At 39.8% G+C, this 19623-nt stretch overlaps 1 protein-coding gene across 1 annotated transcript in view; it reads left to right on the top strand.

Moving 5' to 3' along the window:
* WNK2 (WNK lysine deficient protein kinase 2) overlaps window positions 1-15001 on the top strand; it is a 134266-nt gene extending 119265 nt beyond the window's left edge. The window contains exons 26-28 of the mRNA XM_063121259.1: window positions 1418-1462; window positions 3501-3760; window positions 14380-15001. Coding sequence (XP_062977329.1) covers window positions 1418-1462; window positions 3501-3760; window positions 14380-14733 — 659 coding nt within the window. The 3' untranslated portion in view covers window positions 14734-15001. The remainder of the gene's footprint in view (window positions 1-1417; window positions 1463-3500; window positions 3761-14379) is intronic.
* Window positions 15002-19623: the final 4622 nt, after the last annotated feature.

The following is a 19623-nucleotide window of genomic DNA, read 5'->3' as shown; positions in this document are numbered from 1 at the left end:
GTTCTTTCTTTGCTACATTTTACTATTATCAGACATTATACCTAAAGGGAAAATACTATTTCTTGCTTATATTCTCAGGGCACTTCTAGACCCATTTTAAGTGCCAGATCAACAGACATGGAGTAATCCGAAGTCTGATTTTATATTTCAGGCACTAAACAAGATTCCTTGTTTATGTACACTAGCATATGGGGTCTCCTAGTCATATTTGCTTGGATTGCTTCATAATTAACAAAATGCTGATTAAATGTTAATATCACTGAGAGAAATGTCCAATAAAGAGCTTCCCCTAGTTTACAGCAGCATGAGACAGTGAGGTAAGGCATGTAGAGCTGTTTGGCATCCTGAGGGATCCGTAAGTAACAAACTCAATATCATTGATATAATTATGATTTAACCCTGGTTTTTTATTCTCAATTTTGAAAGATGTTGATGCTTTCAAGATTTGAAGAATAAAATACAAAATTCAAAACTGAAAGCATTTGCTCAAAATTGCTTTTTAAGGAAACAAATAGCCAATGGAACTCATGCATGGAACTTTCTTGTAAGATTTATCTCTTAGATATAACTATATTCAATGCATCATGGCATATGATCAATATGTCATTTAATTTATTATAGCATCTCACCAAAGAACATAAACCGATAAGACAGAGTGGAAATACCACAATAGAGCTACAAGCGCCCACATGAATGTTGACAACATTATAGAGATTAAGGGCAAAATCCTATGCATGTTTAGACAGAAAAACATTCTATAATTTACAGTATTCCCCAGCCAGCATGGCTGGATGGAAATGCTAGAAGTTGTAGGACTTCTGTCTAAACATGCATAGGATTGCACTTCAAGGCTACTATCCTAAACACATTTACTAAGAAGTAAGCCCCACTGAATTCAATAGAACTTACTTCTAAGTAGACCTACATAAGATTGTATTGTAAAGATTTCAGTGGATACAATTTTTTAGTTAGGCCTCTGTCCTGCAGAACTCTCATACATCTTGTGGCCAGTCTAATTTTGCTTGTTCCTGAATTTACTTTTTATCGTTAATTGGCTGACATGATGCATATAGTCTGCAACACAAATAAAATAGGAATCAACATATTTTGAAAGCAGTGTTGATTTAAAAATGAACCTTCATCTTGACTGAAACACATAGCTCCCCCATAAAAACTGTGTAGCATTTATGTTAATAGTAAATTTCTATAGATTTTGGACAGCTAATTTCTATGGGTTTTGAATTGGCCAATTATTTCTCTTTTTCACACCTGAACTGCTGACTTTCTGTCTGTTCCTTCTTACATAATGGTTACTTTTTCATTGTTTAAAAATGCAGAAGATTTTCCATCAGACTTTTTCTTTCCCCCTTTTTAGTCTTGCCTAACTCTGTATGTCTTGTATCATTTTACCTTGTAGGGTCCACTCTGAAACGACTATGTCTAGGCAAAGATCACAGTAGTAGTAACTATCCTTCTCTCTTTTGTTTTTTGGCTTTTTGATATTTCTTTCTGAGCATGGGCTGCTTTATTTAAATATAATCTAGTGGTTTATTTAAACAGCAGACATTGAATTCATGCTGTCATTTAAATTAGGCTGCGTATGAATAAAGAGCAGGTATCTTGTTGGTAGCTTTGCATGCTGGTTCTGCTTTTGGATGCATGCCTGATGCAAGATTGTTGTGTTTTCAGTACATACATGTTTGTTTTTATAAGACAAAGCTAAGTCATGTGCTTAACCTAATATTTTAATTAACACTACTTCTTTACAATGCTGTTTTGCTGCCGGTTGACTAATACAGCTTAACACTTCCTCACAGCTATTCAGATGCTTGAAGTACTGAATAGTTGCTGAGGATTAATCTTTTTTTTTTTTTAAAAAAAAGCACTTATGTTTTCACTGGTTTGTTTTTCAAAAAGAATATAAGAATTCACATAGGTTGGGTGCACTGTAGGTTTTTAAAGGAAGGTGTGAGTGTTTTTGTGAACAGAGAAAATCACTAATAGATTTACTCATAGTGCACACCATAACTGTTGAAAATTCATAGCAGCAGAAATAAGATTTTAGTACATTGGGTCATCATAAATAATGTCATTTCACTACAACTTTGAACTTTTTTGCTTCAGAGGTTGGTGTTATAAGAATTAGTATCCAAATATTATTTTCAAAAAGTTTTTTAAAAGACTTTATTCAATTGATATTGCTTTATTTCTTTTTATGTTAAAATTGATATTACTGCCTTGACAGCAACATATTCAGAATTATTATTTCTACATTAGCTGCCCCACTGTCAGGATATAAGAAGGTTGTGTATATCTAGGGTGACAATATGAAAAGGAGGACAGGGCTCCTGTATCTTTAACAGTTGTATTGAAAAGGGAATTTCAGCTGGTGTCATTTGTGTATATGGAGAAGCTGGTGAAATTTCCTCTTCATCACAACAGTTAAAGCTACAGGTGCCCTACCCCCTTTTAAATCTGGTCACTCTAGTATAGCTCCTGCAGCTTCAACTGTGGTGATGAAGAGGGAATTTCACCAGGTTCTCCATATATACAAATGACACCTGCTGAAATTCCCTTTTCTATGTAACTCTTAAAGATACAGGAGCCCTGTCCTCCTTTTTATATGGTCACCCTATCCATAATAAAGCTAGACTAGTGCCTCTAGGGATTTTCTTTTCTTTAAAAGGTTTTCATGTAAAAACTTTAAACTGCTTTTTAAACTTAGTGAAACTTGGGAGTTCTGCAAGAGCAAGAAGATTTGGAAGGCTTCAAAGACTTGCTTCATGTAGGGCTTAAGCAGAATTGGGTTTCTGCATGGGAAGAAAGTGACTTCACCAGCCTGGTCTAGCAGCCTAGATTGCAAGTAAACAAAACTGGAATCCCTCTGATCAGCTGTTCAGTGGTGTGTGTTGTAGTATGGATGGGAAATCTACAAGTCCCAATCCAGTTAAGATTTTGAATATTAACAGCACAATCCTATGCATGGCTACTCAGCATAAGCCCCATAAGTTAAATGTGACATTTCCAGTAAGTCTGTATAGGATTCTAGCCTAAAGTGTATACATCCAGAGCTAAAGGGAAACCAGTGGTGATGCTGCAAAGCACAATAATCTGTCCCTCACACCTGTCCTACTTTGAGTTTATCTTTATTTCATTTTCATTTAAAAACAAAAACAACAAAACATTAATTCCAGTGGGCTTGTATAAAGCACATGCCCAAGATTTATTTTGGGGTTGATGGATGAAAAGAATATATTTACAATACACTTTTGTGTATTGAAAAAAAATATATTTACAATATACTCTAAACAGTGGGTTACATATAATTTCTTAAACCATTTCTGAAGCAAAATATGTTCTTCAGAAGCAGCAGCTGGATGAAAAACAGATAGTTATGGTCTTGGGAAGACTGAGAAATGGAGTGAACGTAACCAGAATTGAACAGTAGTGTGCCATTGTTGATGTACACTACTGATTATTTTCTTTTTGTGATGTCTTAGGATCCTCAACAAACAGTCTTGTAGCCTATCCAGACCCTCTGCCACAAGCAACACTGCAGGTTCAGGTACAAGCTAACAACAGTAACAACAAGAAAGGAACTTTCACAGATGATCTCCACAAATTGGTGGATCAATGGACAAGCAAAACTGTGGGAGCCGTACAAGTAAAACCATCCTTAAACCAACTCAAGCAGAACCAAAAACGGCAAGACATGGAGCCAAAGGCTAATCCCGTGCAGACACAGAATGAGACGTGTGGAGTAAGTGGCACTCCTTGAAGAGCGTTACATTTTACTTTGTGTCTGAGAACCATTGCAGAGCTGATGTTTGGAGGACATAAGCTTAAAAGAGCATATTTCACATAAATATCCATTTCACTTCATTAACTACTAAAAATAGTTTTAAGAATTTTTGTCTACTTGGACTTGATCTTGACAATGTATGGTTCAGTACATAACTTTTTACAAATGGAGAATTGTGACAATAGTTGATACACAGCAATACATTCACTGGTAATCAAATGTTGCTTGTCTTAAAAAAATTTAAACAACATTGCTGAAGTTTCTTTTATACTTTTTTCAAATGTATTATTAACCTTCTTCCAGTAGTTGGATTGCTAGTAGCAGTTGGCAGGCTGGTTTTTTTTTCTGAAAGAGACTGTGCCACCTTTAAAAGAAAAAGATGTCAACTGGCAGTGCAATCCTGTACATGTCTACTCAGAAGTGAGCCCAATTGAGTTCAATGGGACTTACTCCCAGGTAAGTGTATATAGGATTGCAGCCTAAACGTTATTTTTAAGTCTTCGTAGATAATTACATAATCTTTCTTACATATATTCTAATACAAAGCTTAATTTAATAATACCAGTGTGGTTTAAAGCAAAAGATGGACACTCTGTCATCTCACCATGCTGTCATCACCACTACCACCCATTTCCAGTGCTAGTTAATTATCCTCAACCACCATGTGTTTCTGACTGCATGTAAAAACATTTATACAAATACTAAGCCATAATAGTATGGCTTGATCCAATCCTCCCTCCGAACACGAACACACACACACACACACTCACAGAGCTACTGCCAGCGGGGTCTGTCCTCATTCTTTTTGACATTGGGAATGTTCCACATAAGCAATATAAATGGGAAACATCTTCTATGGTTCAGGAGAATGGGGCAGCCAATCTTTATAGACAGCTCTTGGTGTGTATCCACTAGAGCTACTGGATAAGGGCATATGTTGTAAGGGGAGATGCATTGAGAGCCGGACCATACATGCTTGAAGCACAGAGGAAATTTTGGATAAATATCATTTATAAAACTTTACATGGTTTACCCAGGCTAAGTTGCTAGAGTTCACTTATTGGACTTCCCTGACAAATTACTGCTACTTTTCATTGCTTCTACAGAGTCTGAAAAGCAAGAAGCATAGAGTTATAATGATGAGAAACACAAGTCAAAGCTCAGTAAACACACACTAGACAACCATGATGCTGGAAGGGAAAAGAGAATGTATAAAAGGAAGAGCTATCTGCCCTTAATCAAAATAATTAAGTATTGACAGAAAACACTGAATATCGTCTTTTAAAAAAATCTCTTTAATGTTGGAGCAGGTTCTCTATTACAATATTTTTTTAATCAAAACCTTCATTTTAGCAGTAGAAGTTTTCATAGAATTGTGACATTTCACGTTTTTAAAAATTAGATTGTAATGTGAAGGGAGTGCAACAGAAAGAATGGAACTGAGTATAGGGAGTCTGCCTTAGCAACCGGAAAAATTCTCAGAATCTCAGGTTATGCTTCTTAAGAGAGCTTTTGGCCTTGCTAGCTGCAAATGATAAGCCGTGCTAAGTGTTTATCTGCAAAAACATGCTTCTTCTATACCTTAGGTTATTTGATATCAATGTAGATTGCATGTTAGCACTCACTTGTCAGAAACAACTTGAATATATATATTTTCAATCACTTGCACAGCTTCCATTACTGGAGGAAATTACATGTGATTAAATTATTTTTGTGTTAAAACATCAGAGCATCAATGTATGCTCAGCTGAAGGACTAATCAATGCAGGAAGCACTGTCATAATACAAAGGGGTCTTAAGACACTGAAGCCCCCAGCCCAGCAATTTCTCCATGTTCATTTTTTCTGTCTCCCTTTCTAGTGAGACAGTTAAATGCAGGAAGTCGGCTCGTACTTCCCTAATCCTCTGGCCAACTGGGGATAACAGTTGCAATGGAGCAAACACGTTACGTTTGCTCATCTGATGTAACAAGGATTTTGATAAAGCTGGTGCTAAGCTTCTGCAAACAATGTGTTCAGATTCTTACAGCCAGCCTTAAGAGAAGAAGAGGGCTGAGACGCACTGTACCAGAAGGAGGTCTAATTTCTTCTGTCAGACTTTGTACCTTCTTACAATATACATTTGTACTTGATGGCTCTGCAGGCAAATCTCTACTAATAATGAGAGTTGCATGCATGCTGTTTCAGTATGAATGTAGGATCTGCCACTCTTTGCCATACACTATACTCAGTACTCATCTTGTGTTATTTTTACTCAACAAATGATTCTGTTGGTTTCAGCATCGTCCTTTCTCTAAGACAAAACTTTGTATATATTACTTGAAAACGCTGGTGAAACTTCTTGGATCAGTTGCATAAAAGCTTTCAAGAATTATTTTGTCCTGTTTTATTTGCTTATCAAAATCACAATAGGCATTATAACCCACATCTTTTCTTTCTTTGATAAAAAAAGGAACTCACTTCTCTTTGCTTCTATTGCAGTAAGAACTCCTACAATAAAGTACACCACATCTTCCTCTCAGTTTGGCTATGAAGCACAGATTTGTTCTTTTGTTTTTCAAAGTCACTCATATGTGAAGACATACATTTTAGCTTGTAGATTTTTAAGCATAATGAAATGTGTATGGAACATAATTCTCAAACAATAAGGGTAATCAGTAGCATCTATTAGTGGCAGCTCAAATATACAAAGTGTTCATTCATGCTACCCTAACCCATATTCAACAAGTTCTAAAACAAAAATTGTTGCGAGAGCTACGTGGAAAACATTGAATCTTCAATTGTATTAAATTAGATTTTCTTGAAATGGATGAAATTATCTTAACATAAGGTGAAGCAGATTGCTTTTTTTCCTTTGTGTTATAATAATTTTGACAGAAAATGGAGATGAGGTAAGGAAAAACACTGTAAGATGGGAAGAAATGGTGAAGCTAGCATAAAGAGTGAAGTTTCTGTTTCAGTCGCTGGTAGGTGATACGTTAAACAATCTGGAAATGGCAGGATTATATATCTGTTTGATCTTGACTCTAGCTGGTTAGTTAGGAAGTACGGATGCTTGTGTAGGTGAAGGATGAAGAAAAATTGAAAATACAATAGGAAAGAGTAAAGCCTGCACTTGCTTCAGTGAGTGTTTTCTGACTATTGCTTTGTGGCTAATGTAATATTTGAATAGCATTTGCAATTTTAACTATTTTTCTAAGTACATGAAAGAGAAGATGTGAACCACCCAGAGCATTTTGCCTATTGGGCCATATAGAAATGTAATTAAAAGGAGGGGGAAGGTAAGCTAATAAAGCATTTGAAGGAATCCAAAGAAAGAGATTCAGTAGAGAAGATCATTGTGTTAACAGTGTAGTAAACATTTAATGAAAATTTTGTTTTATGATAAACATACACCTGATCCCTAATAGCATCTAACAACTAGAATTTGGATCCATTCCAATTCAGATTCAGGCTTGATTTTGGAACAGAAACGGCTTTGGTTGCCTTGGTGGATGGCCTACATCTGGAATTGGACAGGAGAGTGTGTCCCTGTTTGTTTATTGTATTTATATTCCACACAAGTTCTTCTGGGCCATTTGGCTGATATGGGACTTGGGGTCACAGATTTGCGGTGGTTCTGGTCCTATTTGGCTGAATGTTCTCAGAAGGTGGTACTTGGAACTGTTGTTCAGAGTCGTGGCCATTAGCTTATGGGGTTTCTCAGGAATCAATATTGTCTCCTATGCTTTTTAAACTTTACATGAAGCCGCTGGGGAAGGTCATCCAGAGTTGGGTTGAGTCTCATCACTATGCTGATGATACCCAGCTCTCTCTCTTTTTCTCAGCTGATGTCAAGGAGGCTGTGGAAGTCCCGAACAATTGTTTGGATGCAGTGAGGGATGTGGGTGAACAAATTCATACTTAATCCAGACAAGACTTGAGTTCCTGTTGGTCAGTAGGCATGCCAGTCTGGGATTGGAGGTACAAATTGTTCTGAAGAGGGTTGCACTTCCTCTGAAGGACCAAGTTAGCAGCTTGGGGGTACTCTTGAACAAGCTTTGTTCCTGGATGGCCAGGACTGCCTTCACCCAGTTTTGGCTGGTGCACTAGCTGCGCCCCCTCCTAGGGAAGGCACATCTGGCCATGGTGATCCATGCCTTAATATCTCTCATTTAGACTACTGTAAGGGCAAAAAGGCTGCCCTTGAAAAGTGCTTGGAAACTATACTTAGTGCAATATTCAGTAGCCAGAGTGTTGTCTAGTGAGCACTTTAGAAATCATATTTCACCAGTCTTTACCAGGCTTCACCAGGCTTCCAATTTGTGAGCCCAATTCAAGGTGCTGGTTTTAACCCATAAAGTTCTAAACAGTTGGGATCAGGATATCTGAAACCTGCCTCTCCTGTAGGAGTCCTCCCATAACATGAGATCTTCATCAGAAGCCCTGTTGCATATTTCACACCAAGTTTGGTGGGTACATGAGACAGTGCTTTTTCTAGGGCAGCATCTCAACTGTGGAATTCCTTCCAAAGGAGGTCAGTGGCTCAGTGGTAAAGCCCATGATTTACATGCAGAAGGTACCAGGTTCAATCCCTGGCACTCCCAGTTAGACAGATCAGGTCTTCGGTGATAGGGGGAAACCTCTGCCTTAAGCCCCTGGAGAGCTGCCGCCACTGAAAATAGATACAACTAGTTAGAGAAATGGTCTGACCTGATATAAGGCAACTTCCTGTGTTATATGTACAGATCTTGCTTGCTGGATTTGGACAATTTAAAAAGATACTGGACATAATCCACGGAAAGTTCAGTATGCTTATATTCCACTGATTTCAACAAGTTCTGAACAGACTTGACACACAAATCTAATTATATTTACTTAGAAGTAAGTATTTTGAATGAAATTAAAGAAAAGTAAGGTGAATGGCATGAAAAGACTTCGGTATGATACAGTACATATTGGTAGTAAAAAATAATAATGGAGGAAATCCAAGACCATGATAGGAAGGAAGGGTTTTCTTAAAGTATCAAGAAGAATCATGACTGCTGTTGCCATGTAGATAACTAATATATCCCTGGCACCCATTAGGACCAAGGCTCAAGGTTGTTTTACAGGCTGTCCCAAGATGAAAAATTTGTAAGATACTGACCGAAACCTAAACTTCAATTAGAACAGGGGTGCTCAACCTTTTTGGCCCCAAGGCTCCCAGTGCCAGATGGGAGACCGGGGGTCACATGTGCGTGCACACACACACAATCACAACCCCTCCCCATACATACACACCCCAAAAATGCCCCCACACACACTTTCCCCCACCCCCTAGACACAGGGCTTTGCTAGACCTACCTGTTAATCCAGTGGGGAGTAGGGGTGAGCCCGTGCTGCAGCTAGCGCAGGCCGTCGCCCCAGTCTACACATGACACACGATGGGGTAAGGGAAAGCCCTGTCGTGTCAGCCATTTTTTTTAACTTAAAGGGGCCATGTGTGCAGGAGCGCACCAACGACAAGGTAGGTCTTTTTTTTAAAAAAAAAAAGGGTTCCCCGCTCCCCCTGCCCCTGATTCCCCCCCGCAATGTCCGATGCCCCCCCGCCTGCCCACCCACCCGCCATGTCTGATCCCCACCCGCCCCCGCTCACTCGCCATGTGAGATCCCCCGCTCGCCCCCCTGCTCGCGCACCATGTCTGATCAGCCAGCCAGCCATGTCCGATACCCCCTCTGCCCCCCCGCTGCGATCTCCGATCCCCCTGGGCGGCGATCTCTCCCCCCAGAGATTCTCCCCCCCCCCCCGGCCTGATGGGCACAGTGCGCGGCTTCTCCCGGCTGCTTGTGAGTAAGCCTCGTAGCCGGGAAAAGCTGTGGAACTGACTAGACCTTCCTCAGCCCCGGGCCACAACCGGTGCCGGTTATCCCGGGCCAAGGGAGGGTTTAGCCCAGGCTGGACACACAGGGGTGAGCCCGGGTATCAGCCCAGGCTAAACCCTCATCTAGCAACGGCCACAGTCACTCTAAAAACCAGGCTTTCCCTTGCCGGCACTAGAAAAGGCAACTCTTCCTTTATCTCTGATCTCTCATCAGAGATTTGAGGTAAGGGAAGAGTTTCCTTTGCTAGAACTAAGGAAAGCCTTTCCCCAATCTCTGGGGTAGGGTGGGCTACAGACTGTGTGCCATGAATTAAAAGCATCAGTTTCATTCAAGAATCTTAGGCAGGATCTACTAAACTGTTATAAAGTACTTTAAAGCAGTAGTGTAGATCGGGCCTTAGAGATTTATGGAAAGAAATTAGAAGATCTCTAGTAAAATGTATACCTTTCTTAGAAGAGTCAGGAAAAACCTACAAAAGGGTGCCAACATTGTTAAATAGCCGAGTTGGAGAAAATAAATCAATGACAAACCAAATATAAATTTGAAATGTGACGAGCAAATAGCTAAAGCTACAAAAGTTCTAAATCTATGAATCAGGCTGTGAAGAAGACCTCCATCTTCAAACTGGGCGACTGAAGAGCAAAGTGACAGACGATGAGATTCAACATATGCAAGAGTAAATAGTATTAGGACAAAAGAATCTTAAACTAGCTGTAACCACCAAGAAAGGTGTCCCTGGGTTTTAGTAAAAAGCTTGCTAATACAGTTCAATTCAGATTTCAGGTACTTCAAAACACAAGAATATGTGATCATGTTATATATAAAAAAATGATAGCAAGTTGCCCACTAAATGCTAGAAGTATTTATGAAAATACTTTGGGCTGCAGCTGAGTTGGCTGGCAAATGCCAGCCCTGGATTCCCTTCCATATTCCCAGGTTGCTTTGCCCCCTTCCTTTACAGTCCTGTTAGGTACCTTGCCTCTTCCGCCTCCCACCTTGCCTGTTCCCTCCCTTGCCTCTTTCTGCTGCCTGATCTGGTCCCTTTAGTCAGGCCTCTACTGCCCATCAGTGATGAAGTGGTACATTTTGAAGTGTAGGCATAGGTGTGCACAGCACTTTTCATTAGGGCGTGAACCCAGGAATTTCTTTTTAAAAGGTGAACATTTATTGAATACTCAATCATAAAGGACATTATTTTTATTCATTTATTTATTTATTGAACACTAAACACTGATGCCCTACTCTACATTTAGCTTGCCTGTCCACAGGAGGGCCATTGCAGTTGGGGGGTGGGTGGGATGAAGAGACGCTCCTGAAGCCCCAGCTTTGGTGGGGCATTGTGGTGACAATGGCCAGAGGAGGGGCTTACAAGGCAATATTAGCCTTTGGGGCCCTCCTCCTGGGCTCTTTGAAGTGCAGCTCTTGGCAGAGAGGCTCCTAGCAGAATTATTCCTTTTCACTCCTCCAGCTGGGAGCAACAGTGCTCTCTTGGAGGCAGCAGTTCTTCAGCATGGTGGTGGAGCAGCTGGAGGGCAGCTGGAGGACCATTCCCACTGCATCTGGATCCCTACTCAAATGCCCCCTCAGTTTGGCACTTATTGCTTGAGACATTACGGTGTGCCTGAGCACAACCCGCACATCCCTTGTGCACGCCTATGAGTGGAGGTGCTCATCTTGACAGTCCCCACAGCTACACCCCCAAGAAAAGTTCAAACATTCAGGCAGCTGTGTTGATATGTATATACAAACATTTTCTAGCAGTTTTATCTCCACCAGGAGCAGAGCTAATGAGTCTTAATTGTCCATTCAAGACCAAGCCACCCCAAATTACTTTGCATTACAACAGGGAACAATATATTGGTGGTAACATTCATTTCCCCCCAGCTACCATGAGAATTGCAGCTAAGCTCAGAGGAACAGGAACTTCTAAGGTGGGTGGCAGACGATGTGAAAAAAGAAGTGCTGGAACTACAGTCTTGTGAGTCCTGGCTCCACAGCTGCCCATGCCACCTTCCTCCTTGCTGAGGCCCTCAAGTGAAGCTTTGGCCATCTAACCTTCCCTTAACCCCCTGCTTCCTCCAGAGCTCCTATCAAAGACCACTTGATTTGGCTAAAACATTGCCTGATCATAAAGTGCTTCTAATCTGAGATATATTATAATTAAAGTGAGTGAGTGAGTGTGTGTGTGTGTGTGTGTGTGTGTGTGTGTGTGTGTGTGTGAATACACACAGTTCCATGACAGTTGCTTAAATGGGCATAGGTCACAGAGATGTGAGATGGTTGGCCTGTTTGGTTGCTTAGCAACCTTTTTATTCAGCTGACTTGTCAGATTGGGTATTGGAGTCAGAGTGGTATACAAATGGTGTCCCCCTACTGATGGAAGGTCTCCATCAGCAGATTGGAGAGGGTGGCATTTTCAGCAATCCCCCTCCCCCTGTTGTGTTTGGCATAGCTCTAACTCTGCTCTGGAGGGTTGGGGGACCCTTCTGAGCACTCTGGGAGGTGGCATGGAGGGGCTGCAAAAGGAGAAAGAATTGCTGAAGATTACCTCTCCCCCTTCCAGTGATGGATGCCTTCTGTCAGCAGGAGGACACCAATTGGATCCTACCCAGCTAATTAGTATGAGAAGTGATTTGGTGAAGTGGCATTTAGTGAATGTGAGACTATAAAGGCGCTGAAGCCTGAGTACGCAACCAATCTTCCTCTGGCTTTCTCCTCTAATTCCTATTGGGCACAAGCACTTAGAGCAAAATTCTCTGAAGTGATGGGGGCCACAAATCCAATCTATTGACCATTCCTTTTTCTGCATTTTTTGACAGTAGCTCTCCCACCTGGGTTAGCAAAGCACTTCAGCCCAAAAACACAGGCAGTACCGTTGTTCACATACCTGTGGGAAAATTCCCACATATTTGATGGTAAACTATATCAATGTATTGCCACTCCATTTCTATCAGTGAGGGTTACAGACTGAACATCATTGTTCAAGAATGTATCTGCTCAATGTAGATGCAAGTTTCTTTGAAATTAATTTACATAGATGGACTTTGGGACTGGTAGCGAGTAGAATATCTATAAACTACTAGGATACCAGGATAATGTAACTGCTAAGACAATAAGATTGGTGGGAGCAAGAGATATTTGGAAAAAATGACACATTATTATTTTGTTCTCAATAGTATTTAATACATAAATGATTAGCCTCTAATCATTTGGCTAATCCTATAAACCACTATGGTGGCACAAAAGCCAGGACTGTAGGCCAGCAATGTCCAACTAGAGGACCCTGGCGCAAATCTATCCTGCAAAACCCTGGATGGGTGATGTGAGGAAGGGGCTCTGATGACCAATGTGACAAAACCAGGCAAGGAGCTGAGGCGGGGTGGGTGGGGGTTGGTTGGTTTGAGTAGAGCTGGGGCAGATTGTCCCAGTTTCTCCACTGAGCAGCTGTGATCATATGCTTGTCTATTCAGAAGTAAGTCCCATTGGCTAAGTCCCATTAAGTCTATGGCTGCAATTCTAAACACACTTACCTGGGAGTAAATTGCACTGAACTCACTGTGACTCACTTCTGATTCAATGTGTATAGGATTGTACCATTCGTTGCTTTCAAAACTCTATATATTTACAGGAGAACTCCTCAAATTTGCCTTTCCCCTCTTGCAATTTCTCACTGAAGTTAATTTTCTGGCTTTAGGTATTTTCATTCTATCTTCTGGGTGTAATTATCAATTTGACCCTGATCTAGTAGACAATGAGATTTTTGCCCAAAAGCAACATCATTCAGGAGTAGGTGGCAACTTAATGGAATCACTGCCAAAAGTTGTAAATTATATGTGGAATTAAAAAAACCTGCTAACTAAATCCATGCGAGAACCAGACATTGTCTTGTACAATAATTGCTTTTGTGTCATTTGGTCTATATTTAAGCTCATAATTCTCTGGAAGTCAGCTGCTCTCCATGTTTAGAAAAGAAACCTCTTTCTTTCAACCAGTTCTGCAATGCCTAGATATTTTCAATGAGCAATGAAGCTGAACTACTCAATGCAAGAGGGGTGTGTGTGTGTGTGTGTGTTCAAATGTCTACAGGAAATCCCGGGGTGGGGGGTGGGGGAGGATAGTTAATTGATGCCGTTTCACAGTAGTTAAAAGAAGTCTTGGTTGCAGGGAGGTTAACAGCTTACTGTAAGTTTTTCTATTTACACATTGGTACGTTGTGAGCTGCTGGCTTTTCAGATTTGTCTGTAAACATTTTGCCTAGGCACACAGTTTTCCAGCTAATGTTGGAGGAAATTAGGTGTAGGGCAGATGGTCAGTTTGGGGGCGGGGATGGGGAGAAGAGTTGTAGCTTCTGCAGTGGCTGATGTCAATCCCCATTTACTGATGGAGGGGGAAATGGAGCTTTTTTGTGTGTTGCACCACAATGCCTAAAATCCATTTGAAATGTAGGCAAGCCAAAAGATTCAGCTGGAGCACATTATTGACCTGTTCTGTGTGGATGAACCTGGAGGGATTTTTTATGATGGCGACACAATGGGACGGGTGCCTGTCTCTATCACCTCGTTCACAGTCTCAACCGCTAGAGGGAGCACGTCCAGCACATACCCTCAGCCTTAGAATAGCAGAGCATGACACAGTTGGTTTGAAAATGATAACTTCGATAAAGACTGAATATTGCACTGCTCAGTTAGGAGGGAACACGCGTAATAGCTGTGCTTTTTATGTTTGTTTTTGTAGGTTAATTCAGTAAGAACAGGAATGGGGAAAAAGTGCATTGTTCCAGTGTCTTGTCCAATGCCAGCGGCATTAACTCCTGGAGTTTCACCATCCATGCCAGTGCCTATGCCAGGTACTATCCTTTCTGGCACAGTAAAACCTTATGATGTGATGCCTCTTTGTCAGTATGGAGGAATTTTTCCCGCACCACTGTTTGGAGTGCAGTGGCAGGGCTCGACAATTCAGCCTGGGGTTGTCGGAAGCCAGAACATTGCACAATTTCCAGCGCTCGGCAAAAATGGCTTCCAGCTCTTTCCAGTGCCACTGCAGCAACCTGTTGTCAGCCCACCAGGCGCTAATTTGAGAATAACCTAGCTTTGCCACCTCTCGGTAGCTGATGAGAATTTCCAAATTACAAATGCAGAGTGAATGAGCCTCTATGCAGTATATGTGTTTACCTGCTGGCACACTGTTCTGGCCAATTAGTGCACACAGCCATACACTGCATCAAGCAATCACTGTGAAACGTTTTCACACCGATTAGTTTGTTGTTTTGGCAATATTTGCTTCTCCTTCATTGCTGAAGACACTTTATGTTGTGCTCTGGTGTTTGAAACTGCAACCTTCAACATTAAGGTACTTGAACCGATGGTTAAGACAACTGTATTAATCCTGCAGGAGTATAGTGCCTTGAATTCAAGCTTTTCAGTTCTGGCTGGAAAGATGTAAAATAATTAATAATAATAATGGAAAGATGTATTTTATTTACAATCTGCTTGTGTGAGGTTAATTTTTATTTTTATTTGCAAAAGAATTATAAATATAAATATAAATAATATAGTATTGACAGTTTACATTTTAAAATCTTGACCACTTTTGTTTCATTTTCTCCTGTAAATGCTTTTATTTTAACTGATAGTTAAACTGTCAGTTAAATTTGTTGGTTTAAATGTTTACAGAGTGAATTACTTGACTATACTGATTGAAGTCTCCTTTCATTTGAATGAAGAGTAATGAAATTAGTAACTTTGTTTTTACAATAGGAGCATTTACGTGAGTTTGAAAATAAGTTGTGTGTATGTCTGCAGGTAATAGCTTTGAGCAGTGCAATTCATTTTGTTGTATTCCCCCATCCCCCCACCCCGGAAAATCTGTTGCAAGTAACAACTTCTGTTTTCATTTGAAATAGCAAATTTGGCAGGCAGATGCTTTTCTCTCTCTCTTCCTCTCTCTCTCTCTCTGCTACGTGCAACATTTCTCCTCCCATTCTGTACAAATTATATGATTAAGTTAAATTATAAATCCATGCATGTTTCATCTGTGAAATAAGTCTAATCATAATCTTGATTATAGGAGAGCCCCAGCCCAAAGTTACTATAAGAACAATGTAAGTACAGAATTTTACTTGCATGTCATCTTTTTTTGTTTCATCAATGCTTAGTTCAGAACAATATTTCTCCCTGAAGTGCTTAAAGGGTTCCCATTGAAATGGAATCAAATGTGAAGCTTTATTTTCAACCACCCCACTTCCCATAAAAACCCACACATTTGAATTATTTTCTACATTTTAACTCAGCACTTTAGATAGAACAGGCAATTCTTTCTTGTCTTGACTTACACTTTTTTCTTTTTCATTTGGTTCACTTTACCATATGTAGAATTTGCATCCTCATCTCTCAGTCTAAAGGCACAAGGTAACTGCTAAGATTGATTTGCAGATTGGTACATCTCTACTTGAAAACAAACACAAAAAATAAAAATAAAAAAGGACAAACATAATGGCACACCTCAAAACATAATGGCACACCTCAAAAACATTGCAATTGTAAAGTTGAAGACACCTCTCTCTCTCTCTCTCTCTCTCTCTCTCTCTCTCTCTCTCTCTCTCTCTCTCTCTCTCTCTCTCTCTCTCTCTGGCAGTCAATTTCTTACCTCCCTGCTGAAGGGGTGGAGCTGTCTTGTGCTGCCAGTCTGTGTATTATATAGTTCTGTTGCATTTTGAGCATTAAGAACTGTCTGAAATATTTTGTTGGTACCATTTAGTTTGTATTATTCCATCAATTCGGTTAGAGTTGAATTTTGTAGAACAAGATGCAGAGTCTTCTGCTTGGGCAAAATACAAACTGTAGTAAGAGATTTCTGTTCTCTGTAACATGTATCTTTCATTTGTTTGACACTTTATTTTAAATTCATGTCTGTATGCTTTATGAGCAAAATGTGGAAAAATCTGTCCTCACCATTTCCCCCTCAGCTTGCACTGAAACTTCCAGTTTGTCGCTATTGCCTGTTGTATAGTCCAGCCCCTTGTATATGGACAGTCAGTGGCACTAACCTCTCACTCCTGAGAGATTGTATATATTCAAGCAAAGAAAAAATAAACATTTTTGTGCTTGAAAAAATTGTGGAAAACCCAGTGTGTTGCTAAAATACTCAAATATAAAACAGCACAGCTCCTGAGATTGCAGACACTGAATTTAAAGGAGTCACACGTGACCAGTTTATAGTTAAGTTTGCAATTAGGAGTGTGACATTCAGTTATGATCTTGGATTTAAGTTAATCAGCATTTCAGAGGCTGAAGTACACAGAAATGCTACATACCAAACACTCCTTGTACCTTAGTTTTAACAATATGGTGCATTTCATAACATTAGCTTCTGCTGGGAATCACAGCAATCATTGGCACTAGTTAAAAAATTAAGTGCCCATAAAGGGTTTTCCTATGATCACAGGTGGTCCATCACCTAGGGTAAGGGACCAACAACATATAAACAACCAATGAGATTTGATTGTTACTGATGTTCTGTCACCGGTGTTATAAACTCTTGTTACTGTGGAACAAACATTCACATTTGAGGCAGAAAGTGAGTATAGAAATATGCCTACTGCTCAGCCAACAACAACAAACCTACTAAAATATCTTTACCCTATTTCTTTGGTTTTGTATGTGAGGAAAGAGATAAAATGTTTGATCGGCCCTTTTCAGGTAACTGTGATATCAGGAGGTGGGGAAATAAAGCTATTTATAGATGGTAGATGTTTGTTTGGTCCAGTGAACCTCCCATGCCATAGACTCCATAACTAATTATGATTCAGACATTTGTGTCAATGTAGCACCTTGTCTAAATGGTTTAGTGGAGTTATTTCTTGTATGGTATAATTTCATACCAAAGGGATGGCATTGACTGGGCATGTGTGAACTTCAGAGGCACTCTTATCTAGTGCTGTGCTGAAAATTTCGACTAAGTAAATTTCGACCATTCTCAGTTCAATTTGATAGAAAAGAAATTGCTTTTGAAAAGAAATTCAAAGAGAAGAAATTTCAGAGAAATTCTCATGGGTTCAGTTCAGGATTCTTGTACTTACTTTACTTATGAGTTGACTGAGGGGTGTACATGAGTATCCTGTCTTTCATTGTACAGTCATCTCTCTCCGACACCCTGTAGCCTCCTTGGCTTCCTGCACTTCCCACCCAAAGGAAGACATCAATTTATTCCTCCCAGAGGGCCTTTTCGGATCAGGAAGTGCAGGTAGTGGTGAGATATATAATAGAAAGACAAATATAGACAGTACCATCAGCCACCTCACAGTGATTAGCTAAGACCCAAAACACCACCAACACACATTCAAAATAAATAATAAAATGCCCTGAGAATGAGGCAGAAAAATGGAGGCCAAATTTATGAGGAAAGAAAACTTCATGGAAATTCCTGAGATTTTTCTTTTCTTACCCCTAGAAATAAATGGACACTTTTCAGAATTTTCTCACACCATTATTTTCTTCACCATCATTTTTTGTGATAGCTGCAGTCCCTCCCCTCAATGCCCTGGGGTGAATCTAAGTTTATGGAGGATGAAAAATGGGGGGTGGGAGGACTGACCAGTTGATGTTGTTGCCACTTGCATTATCAGTGCAAAAAACCCAAAGAGAAAAAAAGAAGCTATTCTACAAATAATTTCTGAAGATATTACAAGTTTGAATGTTAAGTTCTAGAAACTTTGGCTGTTTGACGTATCCATTCAGATTGGCTCCCCCCCCCCCTTTGTTAAAAGTATTTTTAACCTGCTGATCAACTTGTGATGACAAGATTGGAAACATTGGATCTGTTCTTCTAGCTCTCTATGAATGAAGATTGCAAAACTCTATGTGTATGAGCAGGAGAACCAAGGCTAATTTTGTTGCCTCGAATCAATCTGTGTTATTATTTCATCATCCTGGTAGACACCTCCCCCCACACACCCCAAAAAAAGACTTGGAGGACATACTGATCTTAGATATGATAAAACGTGAGTCATTGGAAAAATCATAATATGTCAACTTAGAAAGCGCAACAACTGAAAACTGATGACTTCGGATTTCTTTTCATTTGATTCATGTTCATTTGTTGCGACTACGTTTTAAACATGTTTCTGCAGCCATGAGGGGTTAAAATATCTTTTTTTAAAAAAAGAAAAAAAGCTGGGATTCTGACAAGATCCCACACAACCTCAAAAAAATACACGAGGAGTTATTCTCAGTTTATTAGCCATAAGTTGCCTACCAATGAAAACTGTTACATTAGCTTTATAAAATGTTGTGCATGTTAAGTTCTACATGTTAAAATAGTCTGTCAGAAATTATGTTCCATTTCTCTTTGTTATTGTTAACTTATTTTCTGCCCTGCAAAAGCAAGCATGTGCATAGAATGTGCTCAGCATGCTTCATTTCATAGATAGTAACAACAACAATGATTGAGCACTGTGGAAAAGGACAAGAGTGGATGCAATAAGGGATTGAACACTAGCTTTTCACAGTAATTTTATTTATTTATTACCTATTTATACTGCCCAATACCCCAGGCTCTCTGGGCAGTTCACAATTAAAACCATAAAATACAGCAAATAAAAACATAGTATAAAGCTTTAAAAGTTTGAAAATATCATGTAAAACCAAAATAAACCCAGCAGCACTTACAGCCATGGAAATTCTGTATGAAAAGATTATTTTCAAGAGGCATTTAAAGGATGCTACATTTTTCACTTCCTGAACTCCACAAGGGCGGGTTTTCCAGATGGTGGGCACAGCTTCAGAGAAAGCCTGCTGTTTATATCCCACCTTTCTTCCAAAGAGCCCACTTCCTCCACCTCCATTTTATCCTTACAACATTTTATCCTTGTGCCGTAGATTAGTCTGAGAATCAGTGAGCTTCATGGTTAAGTAGTAACATCTGAAGAGGGGATGTTTGTGTAACCCTCTATTTGTGACAGTCACTTTTTCTTGGTAGTTG

Source organism: Elgaria multicarinata, chromosome 3 (genome assembly GCF_023053635.1).
Source record: "Elgaria multicarinata webbii isolate HBS135686 ecotype San Diego chromosome 3, rElgMul1.1.pri, whole genome shotgun sequence".
Lineage (NCBI taxonomy): Eukaryota > Metazoa > Chordata > Lepidosauria > Squamata > Anguidae > Elgaria > Elgaria multicarinata.
Note: the sequence above shows the minus strand (reverse complement) of the source record. Positions and strands in the feature narration are given on the sequence as shown.